Source organism: Trematomus bernacchii, unplaced genomic scaffold, assembly GCF_902827165.1.
Source record: "Trematomus bernacchii unplaced genomic scaffold, fTreBer1.1, whole genome shotgun sequence".
NCBI lineage: Eukaryota > Metazoa > Chordata > Actinopteri > Perciformes > Nototheniidae > Trematomus > Trematomus bernacchii.
The window spans coordinates 17,902,133-17,921,381 of NW_022987593.1; the positions used below are offsets into that span (position 1 = coordinate 17,902,133).

The following is a 19,249-nucleotide window of genomic DNA, read 5'->3' on the forward strand; positions in this document are numbered from 1 at the left end:
AAAACGAAGTGTGGCTGAATCTTTTATTAAAACAAATCAGAACTTGTACATTTACGAGACACAGAGCAAGCAGGTAGAAACAGTTCACTTCGAGACCAAAATGTGTGTTTTAGTGTAGATCCACGAGTAAACGTCTACAATATAAGAAACTAAATAATAATAAGACAAAGGCTGGCTCTTAGCAACAGCACAAAGTTGAGCGTGATAGTTGAGATGTGTGAGGAGACGCCACTGAATAATCTGCTTCAGGCTACAGATGTGTGTGTGGAGGCAGATGTGTGTGTGTGTGTTGAGGTAGATGTGTGTGTTGAGGTGTGTTAAATGTCACTGCCCTAACCGCATCAATCCACCACGCAAACACCTTCTCACGCTGCAGCAGAGACATCCAGAAATCAGAAATCCTTCATCTGTCACGCAGCGGAGAGATTTACAGTGTTTAATTAAAAGAGTAAACTATATAAAAAGACACAAGCACTTGTTAATTAAAGGAAAACACATATGTACACATCCATGGTAACTAATATAAGCAGCAGTATTATAAAAACGGGGTAAATATATATACAAAAGAATGAGGTGAGTGACGACTGTAGTGTGTAAGAAGTGTGTATTGCACATAATCCCCTATTAACTGTGCTATATTGAGTATTGAAGTAGCAGCCATAGTAACTACTATAAATACTGTATAATACATTATATTGCATTCAACTTCACTCAAATATAAGGAAGTGATACAGGATGCAAAATATGGATAATGAATAATAAACAGGTGTCATTTGATCAGAAATCCTTTATTAGTCCCATTGCGGGTATTGTTGACATCAGTGGCGAGCCGTGACTTTTATACCTAGGCCCTCTGACCCCACCCCTTCCCTCGAAAAAAAAAGAGTTATTACGTCACAGCGTATACTTCAACGGAATATCAAAACAACGGCCCGGGGTGCAAAACGCATCAATGACACGCACCCTCTACCACACAAAACAACACCCAATTTGTGTTCTTTGACATTGAAAAGGATATTGCATTGTGTTTGTTACTTTCGTTGCAGTTGTATGTCTTAAGTGTAATTTGGCATGCTTTTATTTTGAAGGCGAGTTTACGCTGTTGACAGGAAGTTGTTGTTGCTATGGAAACAAGAAAAGTTTCACAGCGGGAAGAACTTGTCATAAAGTCCGCGATAATAAAACCCACCCATTTAGAGGGAAGATATGATTGGTCAATTGTACTGTCATTTGACATTACTCTCTCGTTCAGTTACTATAGAGAGGCGAAGTCCCGCCCATCTACTTCCGCCCCATGGGACCTTATTTCGGAAAAATGATGTATTGAAGTCAATGGGGAGAGAAAACGTATCTTTCGATCCCGTTTGAATTGTGCCACGAATTACACATCTGATGTTTGTCAATCTTAAAAAATTATTTCCATGTCAAAAAAGTCAGTTTGTCGTAAAACTGTTGAAATATAAGACTATGAAAAATACGCAACTAGAAAGACTACAAATCCCAGAGTCGCGTAAGTGATGTCATTAACGTTACACATTACACTCGTGAAGGGGAGGGACTTCGCCTCTCTATAGCGGGCCTTCTGTGAATTTACAGCAGGACCACCAATCAGCTCCGAGCTTCACAGTGACTCGCAGAGACGGCTCAAGGAGCTTCTTTCATTTAACCCTTCACATTCAAACAGAAACTGAACAGGCAGATTCGAAGGATTTATTTCTTTGGAAATGTTATTTGAATTACAATTAAATCAAGTTATTTTGGTAAAACTAATAAAAAATATAACTAAAAAATATTAAAAAAATATATATTAACCTGTTTCACGCCTTCCCCCCGGTACCGGGCGGATAAACGCGTCATTTGCAGGAAACAACGTCTAAGGAATCTTAATATTGAATAAAACTATGAATGTGTTATATCCATGTAACGGGAAGAAACTCAGCTAACTGATCTTTTTAATTTTTCTTTTCAAAAAAACCCCACAATGCTAGCACTCAGCCTCTGAATTAGCCTCGACGAAAAAACGTAACCTACAAAGGCACATAAACTCACTCAGAACTCCCTTATTACTTATCCTAGATGCACAACCAAACACTCTTTTTTGGTGTCCTGGAGACACTGAATCTACCGGTGCCCACCTCAACACTCAGTGATAAACATTCGCGACGCTATCAACGAAAGCGTACATCATCACATGTGGAGCCAAGAAGCTAAACATGTAAATATGGCTTACCTTGGTCAAAAGTGGTCTTCAATGGCATTAAAACGATAAAAAGACGATGCTGCAGTTAATCCATAGGTTCATCCTATGTGTCTGTGCCTTCTTTGAAATTATTTCTGATAATCCATAAGCAATACAACTGCGTTTTAGTTTCCAAACTCCAGAAGGAGACATTCCTCCAGTTTAGTTTCGCTTTCCACACGCGAAGCGGCCACATTTTTTCTTTACAATGTATGTGTATGTGAGTCTCCTCCTTCGATTCTATTGGCTCTAACGGTCACAAGGGTATGTCAACCAACCAGATCGAGCAAGGGGGGCCAGAGATAGGTCAAATCCACCCAAATGACCCCAGATGGCCCAGTCTTTGGCTAAATCTCTCTAAAAAGGTCAAATTTCACTTGTTTTGCATCAATCTTGATACAGGGTACTTATTATATGTTGTACTTTGGATTCCTAAAGCTTTTAGTCTACTAACCCATCATCCAAGGGTAGTTTTCACTATCTGTAAAAAATAATTTTTGGACGGACACTATAATTTACAGTTTTTTACTATGTAAAATCTGAATTTTCTTTAAAATAAAAAACATTTATATTGATTCTGACACTTCTACATCCAACTCACAGGTTTATCATTACTTTGAGAAAAAAGATTATTAATTTAACCCTTTTAGAAGGGAAGATATGGTCATTTGTTCTGGGAATGTCATTTTCGAGCCTGAGACCTGAAAAACAGGCTCAGAGTGGAACAGGTTAAAAAATAAATAATTGTTTTTAATGTTTTTAAATATTATTTTGTAAATATCTTAGAGGGCCCTGACGGCTCGCCACTGGTTGACATCTTAAAGAGGACATATTCTGCTCATGTTCAGGCTCATATTTAGTGTCTAATATGTGTCTCAAAAATATACAAGATCTGATTTGTTGTAATGGAAGATTCAGCCACACTTCTTCTGACTCTCGTTTTAAAAAGCCACGGTCTCAGCAGGTGTACCTCTGCAAATCACTGTCTTGTAATCAGCTTTAATTTAACTATGTTATCGTTTTATTTATTTATTACTATTATTTGGATTTGTTCTGTTGTGTTTTACCTCCACTTGATGTAAAAACATGAGTCAAAAAAGTCCCAAAAAATATAACAAATAAAAAAAACAAATACACATACTGTACAAACTATGTGTGATGTGTTTTAAATAAGTCACATTATTATGAAGTATGTGAAAAATATGAAATGACTGAAGTAGCATTTAATAGCAGTACTAACAGCACTAAACTCACAGAAGAGCAAAAGAGTGTACATTTGCCCATGAGCAGCGTTACATCACATCATTGACATTACAGTGTCTTTATCAATAAAGCTTTGAAACACACTGCAGGTATCTGATGGAGGTGGAGGGGTGTGTGTGTGTGTGTGTGTGTGTGTGTGTGTGTGTGGTGTGTGTGTGTGTGTGTGTGTGTGTGTGTGTGTGTGTGTGTGTGTGTGTGTGTGTGTGTGTGTGTGTGTGTGTGTGTGTGTGTGTGTGTGTGTGTGTGTGTGTGTGTGTGTGTGTGTGTGTGTGTGTGTGTGTGTGTGTGTGTGTGTGTGTGTGTGTGTGTGTGTGTGTGTGTGGATACTGATTGGCTCTCTGTGTTGCTAGGTGACCAGGAAGTTGGGAGTCCCCGCCCTCAAGCAGGCGATGGACTGGTTCGGTTTCCACGGCGGCGCCTGTCGGTCTCCTCTTCAGCCGCTGAGCCAGGAAGAGACTCTGACGCTGAGGAAAGACTTCTCTAACAACGGCTGGCTGTGAGGTGTGTGTGAGGTGTGTGTGAGGTGTGTGTGAGGTGTGTGTGTGTGTGTGGAGTCCAAAATAATCTCACAGGTTACATTAAACCCCAGGGAGCGAAGACGAACCGCAGTTTTGTCCTGCAGGATTCTTTGCATTCTTAATATTTAGGTCTGCATTTGATGATGGTAAACGTTTACATTTAAGTCCAGACTTGCCAGAAACAAGGACACTTCCCTCTGTTTAATACACATCACTGTTGATATGCATATACAGTGGAGGAAATAAGTGTTTGATCCCTTGTAGATTTTGTAAGTTTGCCCACTTACAAAGAAATGAACAGTCTGTCATTTTAATGGTAGGTTTATTTTAACAGTGAGAATATCAAAAAGAAAATCCAGAAATTGACATTATATAAAAGATACAAATTAATTTCATTCAACTAAAGGGACATAAGTATTATTGTGGACAAACTTACAAAATCTGCAAGGGATCAAATACTTATTTCCTCCACTGTATGTACATTCAATGTTTATTTAATTTGTAATTGTATTGTTAATTCATGTGTGATGCCTTGAAAACATGCTGCTGCAAAACAATCTCCAAAATGTGTGTGTGTGTGTGTGTGTGTGTGTGTGTGTGTGTGTGTGTGTGTGTGTGTGTGTGTGTGTGTGTGTGTGTGTGTGTGTGTGTGTGTGTGTGTGTGTGTGTGTGTGTGTGTGTGTGTGTGTGTGTGTGTGTGTGTGTGTGTGTGTGTGTGTGTGTGTTACAGCAGAAAAGAGCCAGAGACAGCTTAATGTTAACTCAGAAGCATGCATAAAGATTAAAACATTCAAAAAAATTACACAATTTACAAACTAAACATACTGTAACTGTTCTGAAGAAAGTCAATCTAATTAAGATACACTTTATTAATCAAATGTTGACTCTGGTGTTATTTACATTACATCACACGCACACACACACACACACACACACACACACACACACACACACACACACACACACACACACACAGACTTTAAACACACACACACACGCACACACATAGGCTTTAAACACACACACACACACACACACACACACACACACACACACACACCACACACACACACACACACACACACACGCACGCACGCACGCACGCACACACACACACACACACACACACACACACACATGCACAAACAGGATCCACACACACATGCATGAGTGGAGAGGTGTCATAGTTTGATGCCTTGCTCAAAGACACGTCAGGGGGAAACTGACTTTGTAATTGATCCGATCGGGACTTGAACCGGCGACCCTTTGGATTCAAAGCCAGTCGCTAAAAACTGAGCAAATCAACCAAATCAACTTGTTTAATAAATATTATAAATGTTTGTTTTTCAATCACACACTGATGGGGCTACAACACACTCTGTTTAGTTACTCAACAACAGCTGGATTTAGGCTTTAAAATAAATGAATTTAACTTAAAAGCAATTGTTTTTGAAGGATTCATTATCATTTAGATCCCTGTTCTGTTTTGTTTTATTGTTAGACAACCGATCTTGTATCTTTGTTGATTCTGACCTTGTTTTTAGGGTCAAATTAAACAACAATTCTCATTTTTTTCTGTCTGAGCACTACATACAAAACAGGAATAGACACACAATAAAAAACACAGGGACTAAAGTCATCCTTGGTGACTAATAAAAGATAAAACCTCCCGTGGGTCACAACACATCCATCAGGCTGGTTTTCATTTCTAAAAGCCTCTAATTAAATATATATAATCTAACTGGAAACTAGCAAATTCTCTGCTGTAAGCTAATGTTTTTTAATTAATGTCTCTGTATAATCAACACCAACGTTAATCGCTGTCATAACAAACACATGTTGTTAATTGAAAAGTGAAAAAGAATGTTGTCTATGCACTTGTTTCGACAATAAAAGGGCATTTTACGTCATTTTAATAATGAAATGTTTCTGTTCATTTTAGCTTGAATAAATGGGTTTCTTGGTTTAAAATATAATCATTGCTCATTATCCAGACAGGTGCTTTAGTTGAACTGTTCACAGAGACAAGTGGAATACATGATCACGTAAAATACAGTTTCCCTGTTGTTATAACTGTGCCTGGAAATAACTGTGTCTGCAGTTTCTATTTTGTTGGGTTTTCCGTCCGCGTCCGTCTGTCCGTGATATCTCAGGAACACCTGCAGGGCATTTCTTCACAATTTCACGCACAGTCTAACAGGATAAAAACATGAAATGATGACATTTTGCACAGACATGGATGTAAACTGCATCTTTATTGGTTGCTGGAAGCATAATATCGCATGGGGGTATTTCTAGTTTTGCTCCATGACAATGCAACTGGAGAATAATTGAAAATAATAATAATAATAAAAGGCAGTCTATAGCTTAGTGGCAGAGCTGGCACCTTTCAACGCTGTATCCCTCAGAGTCCTCTCCTGCTGATGTTCAGGTGTATATCAGTATGTAGTGTCTCTACTTTAAAGAGTCCTCTCCTGCTGATGTTCAGGTGTATATCAGTATGTAGTGTCTCTACTTTAAAGAGTCCTCTCCTGCTGATGTTCAGGTGTATATCAGTATGTAGTGTCTCTACTTTAAAGAGTCCTCTCCTGCTGATGCTCAGGTGTATATCAGTATGTAGTGTCTCTACTTTAAAGAGTCCTCTCCTGCTGATGTTCAGGTGTATATCAGTATGTAGTGTCTCTACTTTAAAGAGTCCTCTCCTGCTGATGTTCAGGTGTATATCAGTATGTAGTGTCTCTACTTTAAAGAGTCCTCTCCTGCTGATGCTCAGGTGTATATCAGTATGTAGTGTCTCTACTTTAAAGAGTCCTCTCCTGCTGATGTTCAGGTGTATATCAGTATGTAGTGTCTCTACTTTAAAGAGTCCTCTCCTGCTGATGTTCAGGTGTATATCAGTATGTAGTGTCTCTACTTTAAAGAGTCCTCTCCTGCTGATGTTCAGGTGTATATCAGTATGTAGTGTCTCTACTTTAAAGAGTCCTCTCCTGCTGATGTTCAGGTTCATATCAGTATTTAGTGTCTCTACTTTAAAGAGTCCTCTCCTGCTGATGTTCAGGTGTATATCAGTATGTAGTGTCTCTACTTTAAAGAGTCCTCTCCTGCTGATGTTCAGGTGTATATCAGTATGTAGTGTCTCTACTTTAAAGAGTCCTCTCCTGCTGATGTTCAGGTGTATATCAGTATGTAGTGTCTCTACTTTAAAGAGTTCTCTCCTGCTGATGTTCAGGTGTATATCAGTATGTAGTGTCTCTACTTTAAAGAGTCCTCTCCTGCTGATGTTCAGGTGTATATCAGTATGTAGTGTCTCTACTTTAAAGAGTCCTCTCCTGCTGATGTTCAGGTGTATATCAGTATGTAGTGTCTCTACTTTAAAGAGTCCTCTCCTGCTGATGTTCAGGTGTATATCAGTATGTAGTGTCTCTACTTTAAAGAGTCCTCTCCTGCTGATGTTCAGGTGTATATCAGTATGTAGTGTCTCTACTTTAAAGAGTCCTCTCCTGCTGATGTTCAGGTGTATATCAGTATGTAGTGTCTCTACTTTAAAGAGTCCTCTCCTGCTGATGTTCAGGTGTATATCAGTATGTAGTGTCTCTACTTTAAAGAGTTCTCTCCTGCTGATGTTCAGGTGTATATCAGTATGTAGTGTCTCTACTTTAAAGAGTCCTCTCCTGCTGATGTTCAGGTGTATATCAGTATGTAGTGTCTCTACTTTAAAGAGTCCTCTCCTGCTGATGTTCAGGTGTATATCAGTATGTAGTGTCTCTACTTTAAAGAGTCCTCTCCTGCTGATGTTCAGGTGTATATCAGTATGTAGTGTCTCTACTTTAAAGAGTCCTCTCCTGCTGATGTTCAGGTGTATATCAGTATGTAGTGTCTCTACTTTAAAGAGTCCTCTCCTGCTAATGAATTTGGGATTGATAAAGTGTCTGTCTGTCTATTTATTTATTTTATAGATTAAAAAAACACATCTATGTATTTTCAAGCTAAAGGTGATACACAATATAAACTGTATACTATTATTTTTTCAAAGACATGTTACATTTCAAAAGCATATATTGCTATGTTTAGGACAAACAATTAAAGACTGCTTTAATTGAACAAATTCTACAATATAAAAGTGGCAGATTTGCTTTATTAAACAGACCAGACCTAGGCTGCATACCAACACAATTAGGAACATGCTCACATCTTACTATGTTGGTCTGAAGAGCTGAAGCATTCATACACAATGGATACAAACTGTGTTGTCTCATTCTATATCCTGTGAGAAAATGATATACATTTAGCATTAAAAATGTGACATACTGATTCTGAGGAAGATCTGAATAATCAACAGATTTTAATGGAATCTCTAACATTTTCATGTAGAATAAAGACAAAAGAGTGATTACAAAAATTAAATGTATTGAAATTTGAACCAGAAGAAGAAGTCTCAAAGAATGTTTTAAATAAAAGCACATAAAACAAAAAGGTGAATAATAATAAAATCTATTAAATGTATATGTAAATACATTTGTTCAGCTTAGACAGGGCTGGGAGGGTTACTTTAAAATGTATTCTGTTACAAGTACTAGTTAAGATGAGATTTACTTTATTTATCCTAATTTTCGTCACAGCAGCATATAAACAAGGCATTGGACATAATGTGGAAATCAAAACAATTGTAGAAAATAAACTCACACATACATTAAATATAAATATCTCAAAATTGAACTAAACTCAAAAGTAAGATACATCTTGACAGTGAAAGATATATATATCTGTCAAGTATACACTATGAAGGGACAAATTACTGCTAGCAACATTTAAAAGTGGGATATTATTTACATTAATTGTGCAAGAAATAGCATGCTTAATTAAATATAAATGTACAGTGTGAAGACAATATATACAGAACAGGTTTTAAAGGGAGAAGTGGTGGAGTCCAGTTATCAAGCAACGTCAAAAACCTTTAAAAGATACAGGAAATCATAAAATACTGATACATCTTTTCACATTATTTATAGTCGATTGAGTTTGTAAGATAAGTTTAACGTTTTTGTGCCTCTAATGGCTCACCCCTGATGTTAAAAGGGCCTTTATAAAGATCCCCAGAGGCCTTTCGGTAATATAACTGTTGTGTTTTCAGTTAAATGTTACAGCAGGTGTTTCAGACTTTTCAGACTCTCATGACAGCTTCTCCGCTCCGTGCAGGCCGAAGCAAAACATGTCATTTCCTGGCGTGCCTCGTACTGCTCCATGTAGGAATGTCTCTCTTTGTGAGGCGTTTTTGTTTGTTTTTTGCTGACGTTCATCTGCTGCTGACTCACTGAACTCCCATCATGGAGGCATTCAGGGCCAGATGGGAGGAAATAAATACGTTCAGTGCGTGAACCTCAACCTTTATGATCAAACACCTTCTGTCCAAGTCCATCTCCAACCCTGTCATTTGACAAAAAGTCACTATTGCTCACGGTTGGGAGGGTTACTTTAAAGGTCTCCTATTATACTGTTTTTCATCAATATATTATAGGTCTCAGATATATACAGAACCTGTCTCTGATTGGCTGAAACACCAAACAGATCATTGCAGCATCCCATAATCCCCTCTGTTTCAGCCCTGTTTCCAAAGTGCTGATTCTCTGTCTGTTACTTTAGATGAAAATAAGGAGCCCCTCCCCACGCCCCTCTGAGAGAGATTTGGTTAAAAAGAACACAATGGTGTTCTAGGAGGAGATTCAGGTGATAAGGTGGGGGGGGGGGGGGTTACCTTGGTTGCTGATTGGCTAATGGTTACACAAGCCAACACATCGTTTAATTAAAATGCATTTTATTTTGTATCTAATAAATGATTCGCTGCTCAAACTTGCAGTTGGATTAAACATATTTTTTATTTATTTTCCCATCAAGCACAAATCACAAATGAACAATTTATAACGACATAGTTTCAATAAAACAGAGAAGGTTAAACTATAACCTGACATAAAGATCTGAATCTGGGTGAGATCATTTCAAATGTAAAGAATATATATCTCTTATTTCCTCTAAAGGAAGCAGTTCAGCGTATTTGATGAACATGATGTTACTTGGATAAAAGTGTCAGCTAAATGCACGTGTTTCAATTTAATAAAGGTTGACTGTATGATCAAAAAGCAGATTATCAAACTCAATAACAACAAGAATAAAAACATGTTTAGAATAAAGAGACAGCAGGAGGACAGGTTCAGAGGTCAGTGAATGATCCCTTTAAGAGATGATCACCACAGATATAATGATCCTGTGTATCTCTACCTGCTCTGATCCACTGTCACACACACCTTCAGTGGTAATATCTTCACTTCCCCCAGAGTGCTGATGTATGGAAACATCTTCTCAGTGAAAGTGTGTGTGAAGGTGTGTATGTGTGTGTTAGTGTCAGGGTCAGAGAACGACAACTTTCCTCTGTTCCAGTCCAGATCCACTCTGAGCCTCTGGAGCTTCTTCTTCAGGCTGAGAGGAGTGGATGGAGCTGATGGTGAACATGCTGCGTATTCACCTTCATAGAAACATATTCCCCATAATCCAGACTGTGTGAATCCCTTCCTCTGGGCAGACTCTGCTGACACACCCAGTACCCAGAATGTACTGTCTGTAACCTGGACATCCCAGCTGTGAGTCCCTGAGTTAAAGCCCTCAGAGCCCAGGACAGAGGGGTGTTTATCAAACCTCTCTGGATTATCAGGAAGTTTCTGTCTCTCTCCTCCTGGTCTCACTCTGGTCAGATCTTCAGACAGGATGAGGTTTGGACGAGCAGTGTTTGGGTCCAGGATGAGAGGAGAGTAGGACACCATGTCCTTCATCTTGCTCCAGATGTTGAAGCTGAGGTTGCCCAGGTGTTTGGCCTGGTCTATCAGAGCTCCTGAGGGCAGCTGTGGATCCTCCAGCAGGGGGCGCTGCAGCCTCTCCACTGCAGCCTTGTAGTTGTGCAGGAAGGAGACGTCTTCAGCTCTCAGCTCCTCCTCTGTGGCTCTGACTGTGTGTGAAAGAGCTGCTATCTCTCTGCTCACAGCCTCCATCTTCTCCTCCATCATCTTCCTCTTCTGCTCATCTTCCTCCCTCAGTGCAGCCATCCTGGCCTCCTCTTCCTCTTCTAGAAACTGGTGAAGCTTCTTAAACTGCTCCTTGATCTGCGTCTCTGTGTGTTGAGCCTGGACCTTCATGTGTCCTGCTGTTTGATCAAACTCCACTTTAACTTCTTCAAAGAGCTTCAGTTTCTCCTGAAAGGGCTGCAGAGACTTCTGGAGCTCCTCTCTGAGATCCTGAGCAGCTTCATCGATGGGTCTGAATCTGTGGTTGGTGTGTGTTTTTGAATCTCTGCAGACGACACACACTGGCTGCTGATGGTCCAGACAGAAGAGTCTGAGTTTCTCAGAGTGCAGACTGCAGAGAGCCTCTGGAGATCTCTGATCTCTCTCCTGTAAGAAGGTCTCACACAGGTTCTTTAAAGCAAAGTTATAAGGTGGATCTTTTGAGGATCTTCTCTTACAAACTGGACACTCTTTTACTTCTTTCCCATCCCACCAGGTCTGCAGACAGGCTTTACAGAAGCTGTGGCAGCAGGACAGAATGACAGCATCTCTAAAGACTTCCTGACAGACCGGACAGCAGAGATCTTGCTCTAACTTGGACGCCATGTTGTCTCTGAGTGAAGCTGAAACACAGCAGACAGGAAGTACAGTCAGTCATGGCTCCCCTCCCCCTCCTCTACTGACTTCACTGAAATTCTCTTGAGTGATGTTTGGAGACTCACCTTCAGGGGGGGAGGGTCAGCAGGTTGAAGCAGCAGGGTTGTAGTTTCCACTTTTCTCTCCTGTAGCTGAACTCAGCCGAAGTTGTTAGTTTGGTCTGAAGGTGAATGTGATCGTCTGTTTTTCAGTCCGTCTCTCTCTCTGCAGTGAGGGAGAATAACAAACTGTTTCCTGGTTTATCTCAGTGAGTCAGTGAGGGAGGAGCTCTGTCACGCCTCCTCTGCTGAACTCTGTCTCCTCTCATGTAACTCAGGGAGTGTCTCAGTCTAAAGTGCGGATTTATTGCTGGAATAAAGGTTATAGTGGGTGAGTTACATTATTAACTAAGATGTTGTTAAAGAGGTGAAGTATGCTCCCATAGTGGGAAGGTTTCACAAACCAAACTCAAATATCTGTCAAGTATATGGCATCAGTTTAAAACATTGAACCCATTTATCTCTAAGAACCTGTCAACACTCCATCAACAAATTATCCTGGACTTCATCACAATGGCAGATTTCATAATGATGTTATTCATACTAACACATAATCAGCCATGTAAAGATAACCATTCATTTACTATACTTCCTGCTGTAGTGTCTCTACTTTAAAGAGTCCTCTCCTGCTGATGTTCAGGTGTATATCAGTATGTAGTGTCTCTACTTTAAAGAGTCCTCTCCTGCTGATGTTCAGGTGTATATCAGTATGTAGTGTCTCTACTTTAAAGAGTCCTCTCCTGCTGATGTTCAGGTGAATATCAGTATGTAGTGTCTCTACTTTAAAGAGTCCTCTCCTGCTGATGTTCAGGTTTATATCAGTATGTAGTGTCTCTACTTTAAAGAGTCCTCTCCTGCTGATGTTCAGGTGTATATCAGTATGTAGAAATTGACCAATAAAAATGGCTAAATAAATGAGTTAAATGAACTTGATTTTAAATACGGAGCTTCCTCATGCACAGAATCAACCAGAACACCTCAGTGAACTGTTTGTTGTTTTCCTGTACAGATGTTTACTAAAACCTCTATAAGAAGGTTGGAGGTTTATTTTGTTTTAAAACACAGACGTGACACGCTGTTACGTTTAGAGGTCTGTTCAGGAGTTAAGGTCACTCTCAGTCTGCAGCAGAATAACCTGTCGCAGAGACGTGAAAAAGTTAAAAGCCGTAATTACGCAGTAATTAAAGCCGAGTGTGGCAGGTAGCCATGGCGATGATGAGAGCCTTCAGCTTTCTTTTCTTTTTTTAACATAGTTTCCTTTCTTTTATCCGACTAATCAGAGCCTATTTTAGCGGACATACTTCTGGATCATAGAGAGAAGATGCAGTGTGTGCAGGAGACAGTTTTCTTTTAATATCTGCTTTATTTCTCCATTTCAAAAGACAATTTCAACATCAGATGATAATATTAAATGTTCTATATTGTAAAAATCTTTTTTTGTGGCATAAATACGATTCCATATTCTTCATTGTCGCCGTAAGGACATTTGTTCTGGACTCTCCTGCAGTTCCATATTCATGTACGTATACAAACATAGTGAACATTAAAATACATTAACATATTATCAAGACCTATGATAACCCTCATGGGCGACATTTAAACGTATATTACATTAGATGTGAGTGTTAAGAAGCTTAATGGAGGTTTTAACTTGTGAAATAAACTAATTATTGACTTAATTCAGAGCCGTAGCTTCTATTGAGGACACATACGCTATGACGTATTTTTTCTAGAAAGAATGCCTGTGCTGCAGTCATTTACTGCGGTGCATTTGGATATATTACCACGCTTTTCTCTGACTCTGTTCGTAGATGATAGTTGCAATATCTGGTTAATAAAAAGAGTAAAAATGTGCATTAAAATATAAGTTAAATAGCATGTTTCTCAAGCAATGTGTCCAGGGATTATGGAATAACAAAACCGTGAGACTAATAGTTAGTATTTTATCTTGCTTTGATCAAATCATTCAGGTGTTTGATTCAGTGTTGTTAAAATGACGCATATTAGCATACATTATACTTGTAGAGGACTTGATTTTGGATATCAGAATGCAAAAACTTTCCAAAAGTGTTTATTTGTGGTCTTATTTACCCAATATATGCAGCTCTGTGTCTTAATATCATATAATATAGTCTACTGTGACTAATAGTCTAACAAGCAGTTTTAAAAAGCTGGAAGTGGTTGGTGTTGGTTTAAATTATATATATAAATACTAAAAAAGTACGTTTGTTTTTACACATTCAACATGTATTAAAGGTAGGGTAGGTAAGAATGGAGAAACCAGCTCGAGTGCGCTAGAATTTGAAAGTACACAACCGGAAAGAATCTGCCCCTTCCTTCAGACTTCCTTACAGAGCCCCTCCTCCAACACACACGAACGCGCACATGACCAATGAGGGCACCAGATAAGTTTGTGCACAGATGGAAGGCTGACAGGCAGGTAGGCCATCCAGTTATGTTAGCCGGGCCGGCTCAGATGATTGGTTGAGCTTTTTACAGTATTACGGCTTCCACAGATGACATTTTTATATGTATTTATTGTCAAAGCATTTAATATATTCATTGCTATCGGGATGTTAAGAGCATTCCATGGAATATAACAAAAAGTGTTTCTGAAGTGAATTACCTACCCCACCTTTAAGAGATGGCGAACATTTGAAGATGCATTAACTGTTAAAAGGAAATTACAAACACACTTATTTACTTGTTTTGCCAAAATATCGTAGTTATTGCTGATTTTCAGACTCTCCTTTTTATAATTGTTTACTTGTTCTACGTCTTTCCACGTTATCAGAGAGTTGGAGAAAAGACTGCAGTTATTAAAATAAACATGTTGTTTTTCGTGCTTTGAATCAATGTTGACTTGATGTTGTTTTGTTTTTTCCTGACCCTTTAACCAAGTGCTGAGTGCCTTAAATAAAAACGTCAGTTGCTAAGCGAGGATAAAGTAGGAAAACAAATCCGTTTTAAAGCTGCATTCAGTATCAACATTTTGCTGTGTGTCAGATATGTAATACCAATGTTTTCTCGTTATGTTCATGTCCAAAAATGCAATCATTCAAAAACATACTGGCTGTTGCAAATTTGTACATAAACATGTTTTCTAGGAGACGTTGGTTATACATCTTAACTACACTAACGTACAATATCAGCTGCCTTTTTAAAACATCAGACACAGAGGAACATTTCTTCGACTTGTTTCGGTCCATCTGTTGAATTTCGGTCCAATATATTCCCTCTCTTTAAGACCGTGTCGATTCAGAGGATTAAATGGAGCTTGTTTGATGAAACTGAATCATATGTGCGTTTGCCGAACACCTATAATGTCAGTCTGTGCTTTTAAATTGGGGTTTTATTTACTCGTGTTTTATGTCGTTTTTACATCATGTATGAAAGTGTTCAGTCTGTGGCTTTAACCCTTAGATGCATAAGTGGGTCTTTTTGGACCCGGTGAGGTGGTTTTCTGGAAGTATCTTTGTAATTACATTTTTTTATCATTTCATATTCCAGCTATTCCTCAAAAAACATGTTTTGGATATCATGCCATTCACATTTTAAATTTACATTTTAAGAAATTGTAGTTTTTGTATTACTACTCCAAGCTTCCATAAGTGGGTCAAAACTGACCCGCATGCATTTTCTATGGGATCCTATGGGAACCTTTGATTCTTATCACCTGTCAGGAAGACATTCACTGTAGACCACACAGACTACATCACACGTGACACCTCTCAGGAAGATTATTTCACACAGCAAGATCTGATACCTGTCAGTATAATCATAATTATAATACATTATATTTTTATAGGGCTTTTCAAGGGCTCGAAATCGCTTTACAATATAAGGGAAGGTTAGGGTGGGGGGGTATAGGACTATCAAACTTGATCAACCGGCATGGATTGATGGGGGGTGGGCTATGATGAGTAGACAAGAGGAGAAGAGATGAGTTTTGAAAAGGGACTGGAATACTGTGAGGGTCTCAGAAGAGCGGAGATCTTTGGGACAATATGTTCAAAACGTTTTTTTCAAAATGTAAAAGAAATGTCTAAAATTATAAATTGTGAAAAATTAAATATAAAATATTTCTAGTGTGAACCAAAATATAATACTAAATATTATACAAGTGATCTTTCTTAACCAAAATGACAAAAATGGCATAAAAACACATATTATTCTAATACGGGTCCTTTTAGACCTACTTATGGAAGAGTGTAGTGAGTCACTCGGGCATCTAGACCCACTTACTGTATGGAAGAGTGTAGTGAGTCACTCGGGCATCTAAAACATTTGGTTTATGTCCTATCTGTTTGTTTTTTGTGTTTTTATATATATTTATTTATGTGCAGCCCTTCTGTTGTTTTTAGAAATAAAGTTGGATTGGATTGGATATGTTGAATGTTATATACAGACGCCTTTTATTAAGAGAAGTTGAGTCGAGCTGCAGAGTTTGTGAAGACTTTTTGTCACTTCAATGACAACTTTCACCATTTAAAATAAGTAAAATAAAGTTTAAAGGGGTCATTCATTCACTAAAGAGACTGAATTCATGTTTTCAAATATAGCTCAACAGTTTTATTTTCAAAGATTAAAGTAGTGGTATGAGGCTTTAAACTTTTGTATAAGACATTTCACTCACGCATTCCTCTAAATTGAATTAATTGGGAACATCTGTGCAATACTTTATAAAGACCTGAACTCACAGTGGGCCTGTCCAAGGATTTCTGAAACTACAAGATAAATTATTTGTATTCACGCGTTTGTAAAAACCAAGGGCGGTCACAGCACCTCAGATTTTGTGAAGGAAGATTTCTAATTGGATTTTATTTTAAATACCCGGGTCATTCATGCATTTCTATTTGGTTGTTCATTCCTTTAGAGAAGCAGAGGATAAATCAGTTTTCTAATTTAATCATATTTAAATTTGTATAATATTTGTTGACCTCTATGACCCCTAAAGCCTTTTGAAGCTTAATGAATTCAACAAGCCGAAGGTCCCATGCGGATTTCAATCAAACGCTTTTTGTTCCTTTACATAAAAAATCAAAAGCTGCAGGTGCTTGACTTTAATCCTGGACGTTTTGTATCGTCAAATCATCTAAATAGTGAAGTGATTCAGGGCCATATCTTCTTTTGAGGACACATAACTTAAGCTTTTTGTATTTTTTGGGATGTGGAGGATGTTGAATACTTTTCTATTCATCTAAAAGTGAAGACCTCCGCTGCATTCATATCTTTCATTCAGACTCATTACATGTCTGTGTTGTGGCGCTGCTCTAAGTTAATAGGTGCCGTATTTGGTTAAAAACATGTCAAAAGATAGCATTCAAAATGTTGATATTCAGCCACTTTTCCAAGCTATGTTTCTGGAAATTAAAATAGTTGAAGGTAGAGATGTCCCGATCCGATCACGTGATCGGGGATCGGAGCCGATCACGTGATTTTCAAAAGATCGGAATCGGGAGAAAAATATCGGGGATCGGGAATTTTATTTTATTTTTTATTTATTTTTTATGAAATATTTTAATTATTTTATTTAATGTTACAAAACAAAAATGACCATGTTCACGTCTTAAAGTCATCCTGAGGCCTTAGTTTTGGTTTAAAATTACACAACATCATGTATGTGTTGCTTCTTTTGGGCTTGTTTTCATAGACCTGGTTGCTTATTTCTCTCAAATCTGGCAACAGAGTGGGCGCAGTGTCTAATAGTAGCAGTAAGCTAACAAGAGGCTACGTTCAGCTGGTGCTTCGGGAGTCGGGACAGAGAAAATGTCAGGAGTTTGGAAGTATTATAAAATTGAAAGCGAAGGCAGTGTAACAGCCAGATGCAATGTTTGCAAGGCGGAGGTTCCGCGTGGTGGAAAGAACAGAGCTACGTTCAACACGACCAATCTAATACAAACACCAACAACAACACGACGAGTACACAGCGGCCACTCAGGTAACGGCACTGAAACAACCGACACTTTCAGAGACTTTTAAAAGGAAAGAGAAACTGCCCCAGAACAGTGAAAAGGCCAAAAAAATAACAGCCAAGATAGCTGAATTCATCGCGTTGGATGACCAGCCGTTATCTGTTACCTTTTTTTTCTCTTAATGCATTGCATAAAGATCGGATCGGGAAAAATCGGTATCGGCAGATTTTCAAAATCAAATGATCGGAATCGGATCGGGAGCAAAAAAAGGTGATCGGGACATCCCTAATTGAAGGTGCTTTATTTGTCTAATAAAACTGCATTAAAATCTGAATTATAATAGCTTTATTCGTTCCACAGAGGGGAAGTGTACATTTGTTACAGCAAGTAAAGAACCAAAGATAGCATGATATAGACACAATTACAAAAATAAACATCGAGTACCAGTAAAAGTTTAGCGTCAAGCAGCCAGGTGAGTTTTAAAGCTGGACGTTTATATATTTTACGGCTTTTTACGGTAAATATATACGGAGCATAAGTATTATTGCACAATGTGTTAAAGTCTTTGTTGTTATATTTGTGTTTGTGGGCGTCAACCAAGTCTCTACTCAACTTGTGTGCTAGGTGATACTACTGTAATCTGGGATAAGGTGACACAGTCTTTACTGTTAGGGAATCATTTGCTTAGGTATTCAACCTTCGACACAGTTCATCATTTTCTCCTCTCACTGTCTCTTTCCCACGGCATAAGTCTACGGCCTTGGGTATTGCTGCTATCTCTCTTAAGGAGGAGCAGCTTGGGTGCATTGTTGTTGCCAGTCTATGACAGAGCACAAGCCGCCATGAGGTCGTTTACTGTTCAGGGACGTAGGTTCCCTGGCGCACATTCTTTTCTATGGACGAGAGCTCTAGTTAGATTCAGGGTCCATATTGCTTTAGTCTCGCCGATGAAGAATGTTGATTATTACACTCGAACTAGGTAAAACCTCGACCTGCAGAAGAGTTCTTCAGAATTGGTTTGGCAACCGCTGTGTCAACTCGTGACACACCACCTGTTTTGTGAATTCTCCGACCGCAACTCCAAATAAACCGTCAGTGTTTGCCATCAAAGCTCCAGCTCTCCTTGTGCCTCTCTGAGTCCTGTTTCCAATTGCTTCAGAAGTTTCCCCCACATTTAGTATATTTACATGATCCATTAACAGGTATTTTGAAAGATATTACATTTAGCTTCAGGAGAGTGAAGCTCTGAAACAGAGCAGTGATCTTGGACCATATGGCACGTTACGTATCACAGTGACACCGATGACGCTAAAACCAGGTCAATCAATGCTGAAGGTCCCACTGAGGATTATCATTTAAAGCTTTTTCACTTTTTTTTCTGAAATGAAATGAGACTGAGACTTTAAACTTTGTCAATCCTGGACGTTATGTCTCGTGAAATAGTGTAAATATTGACTTAATAATAATAATAATAATAATCCTTATATTTATTATAGCGCTTTTTCAATGACTCTCAAAGCGTTTTACAAATACACATTACGCATACATGTAATGGTCATGTACTGTGGAC

General features: G+C 38.6%; 2 protein-coding genes across 2 annotated transcripts in view; one reads left to right on the forward strand and one right to left on the reverse strand.

The window, feature by feature from the left end:
* Positions 1-4,647, forward strand: part of hoga1 (4-hydroxy-2-oxoglutarate aldolase 1) — a 29,872-nt gene extending 25,225 nt beyond the window's left edge. Inside the window, exon 7 of the mRNA XM_034130095.1 lies at positions 3,853-4,647. Within this exon, the coding sequence (XP_033985986.1) occupies positions 3,853-4,002 (150 nt within the window). The 3' untranslated portion in view covers positions 4,003-4,647. The remainder of the gene's footprint in view (positions 1-3,852) is intronic.
* A 5,227-nt stretch (positions 4,648-9,874) lies between these two features.
* On the reverse strand, positions 9,875-11,923 carry LOC117482073 (nuclear factor 7, brain-like). Its single transcript, XM_034130071.1, has 2 exons — positions 11,792-11,923; positions 9,875-11,692 (listed from the first exon to the last, which is right to left on the reverse strand). Exon 2 carries the CDS (start codon positions 11,673-11,675, stop codon positions 10,290-10,292), a length of 1,386 nt encoding a protein of 461 aa, XP_033985962.1. The 5' UTR covers positions 11,676-11,692; positions 11,792-11,923; the 3' UTR covers positions 9,875-10,289.
* Between the last annotated feature and the right edge of the window lie 7,326 nt (positions 11,924-19,249).

Bases quoted from the DNA above. Each gene is read 5' to 3' on its own strand.
- LOC117482073 (XM_034130071.1), bottom strand. From the start codon at position 11,675: ATGGCGTCCAAGTTAGAGCAAGATCTCTGCTGTCCGGTCTGTCAGGAA.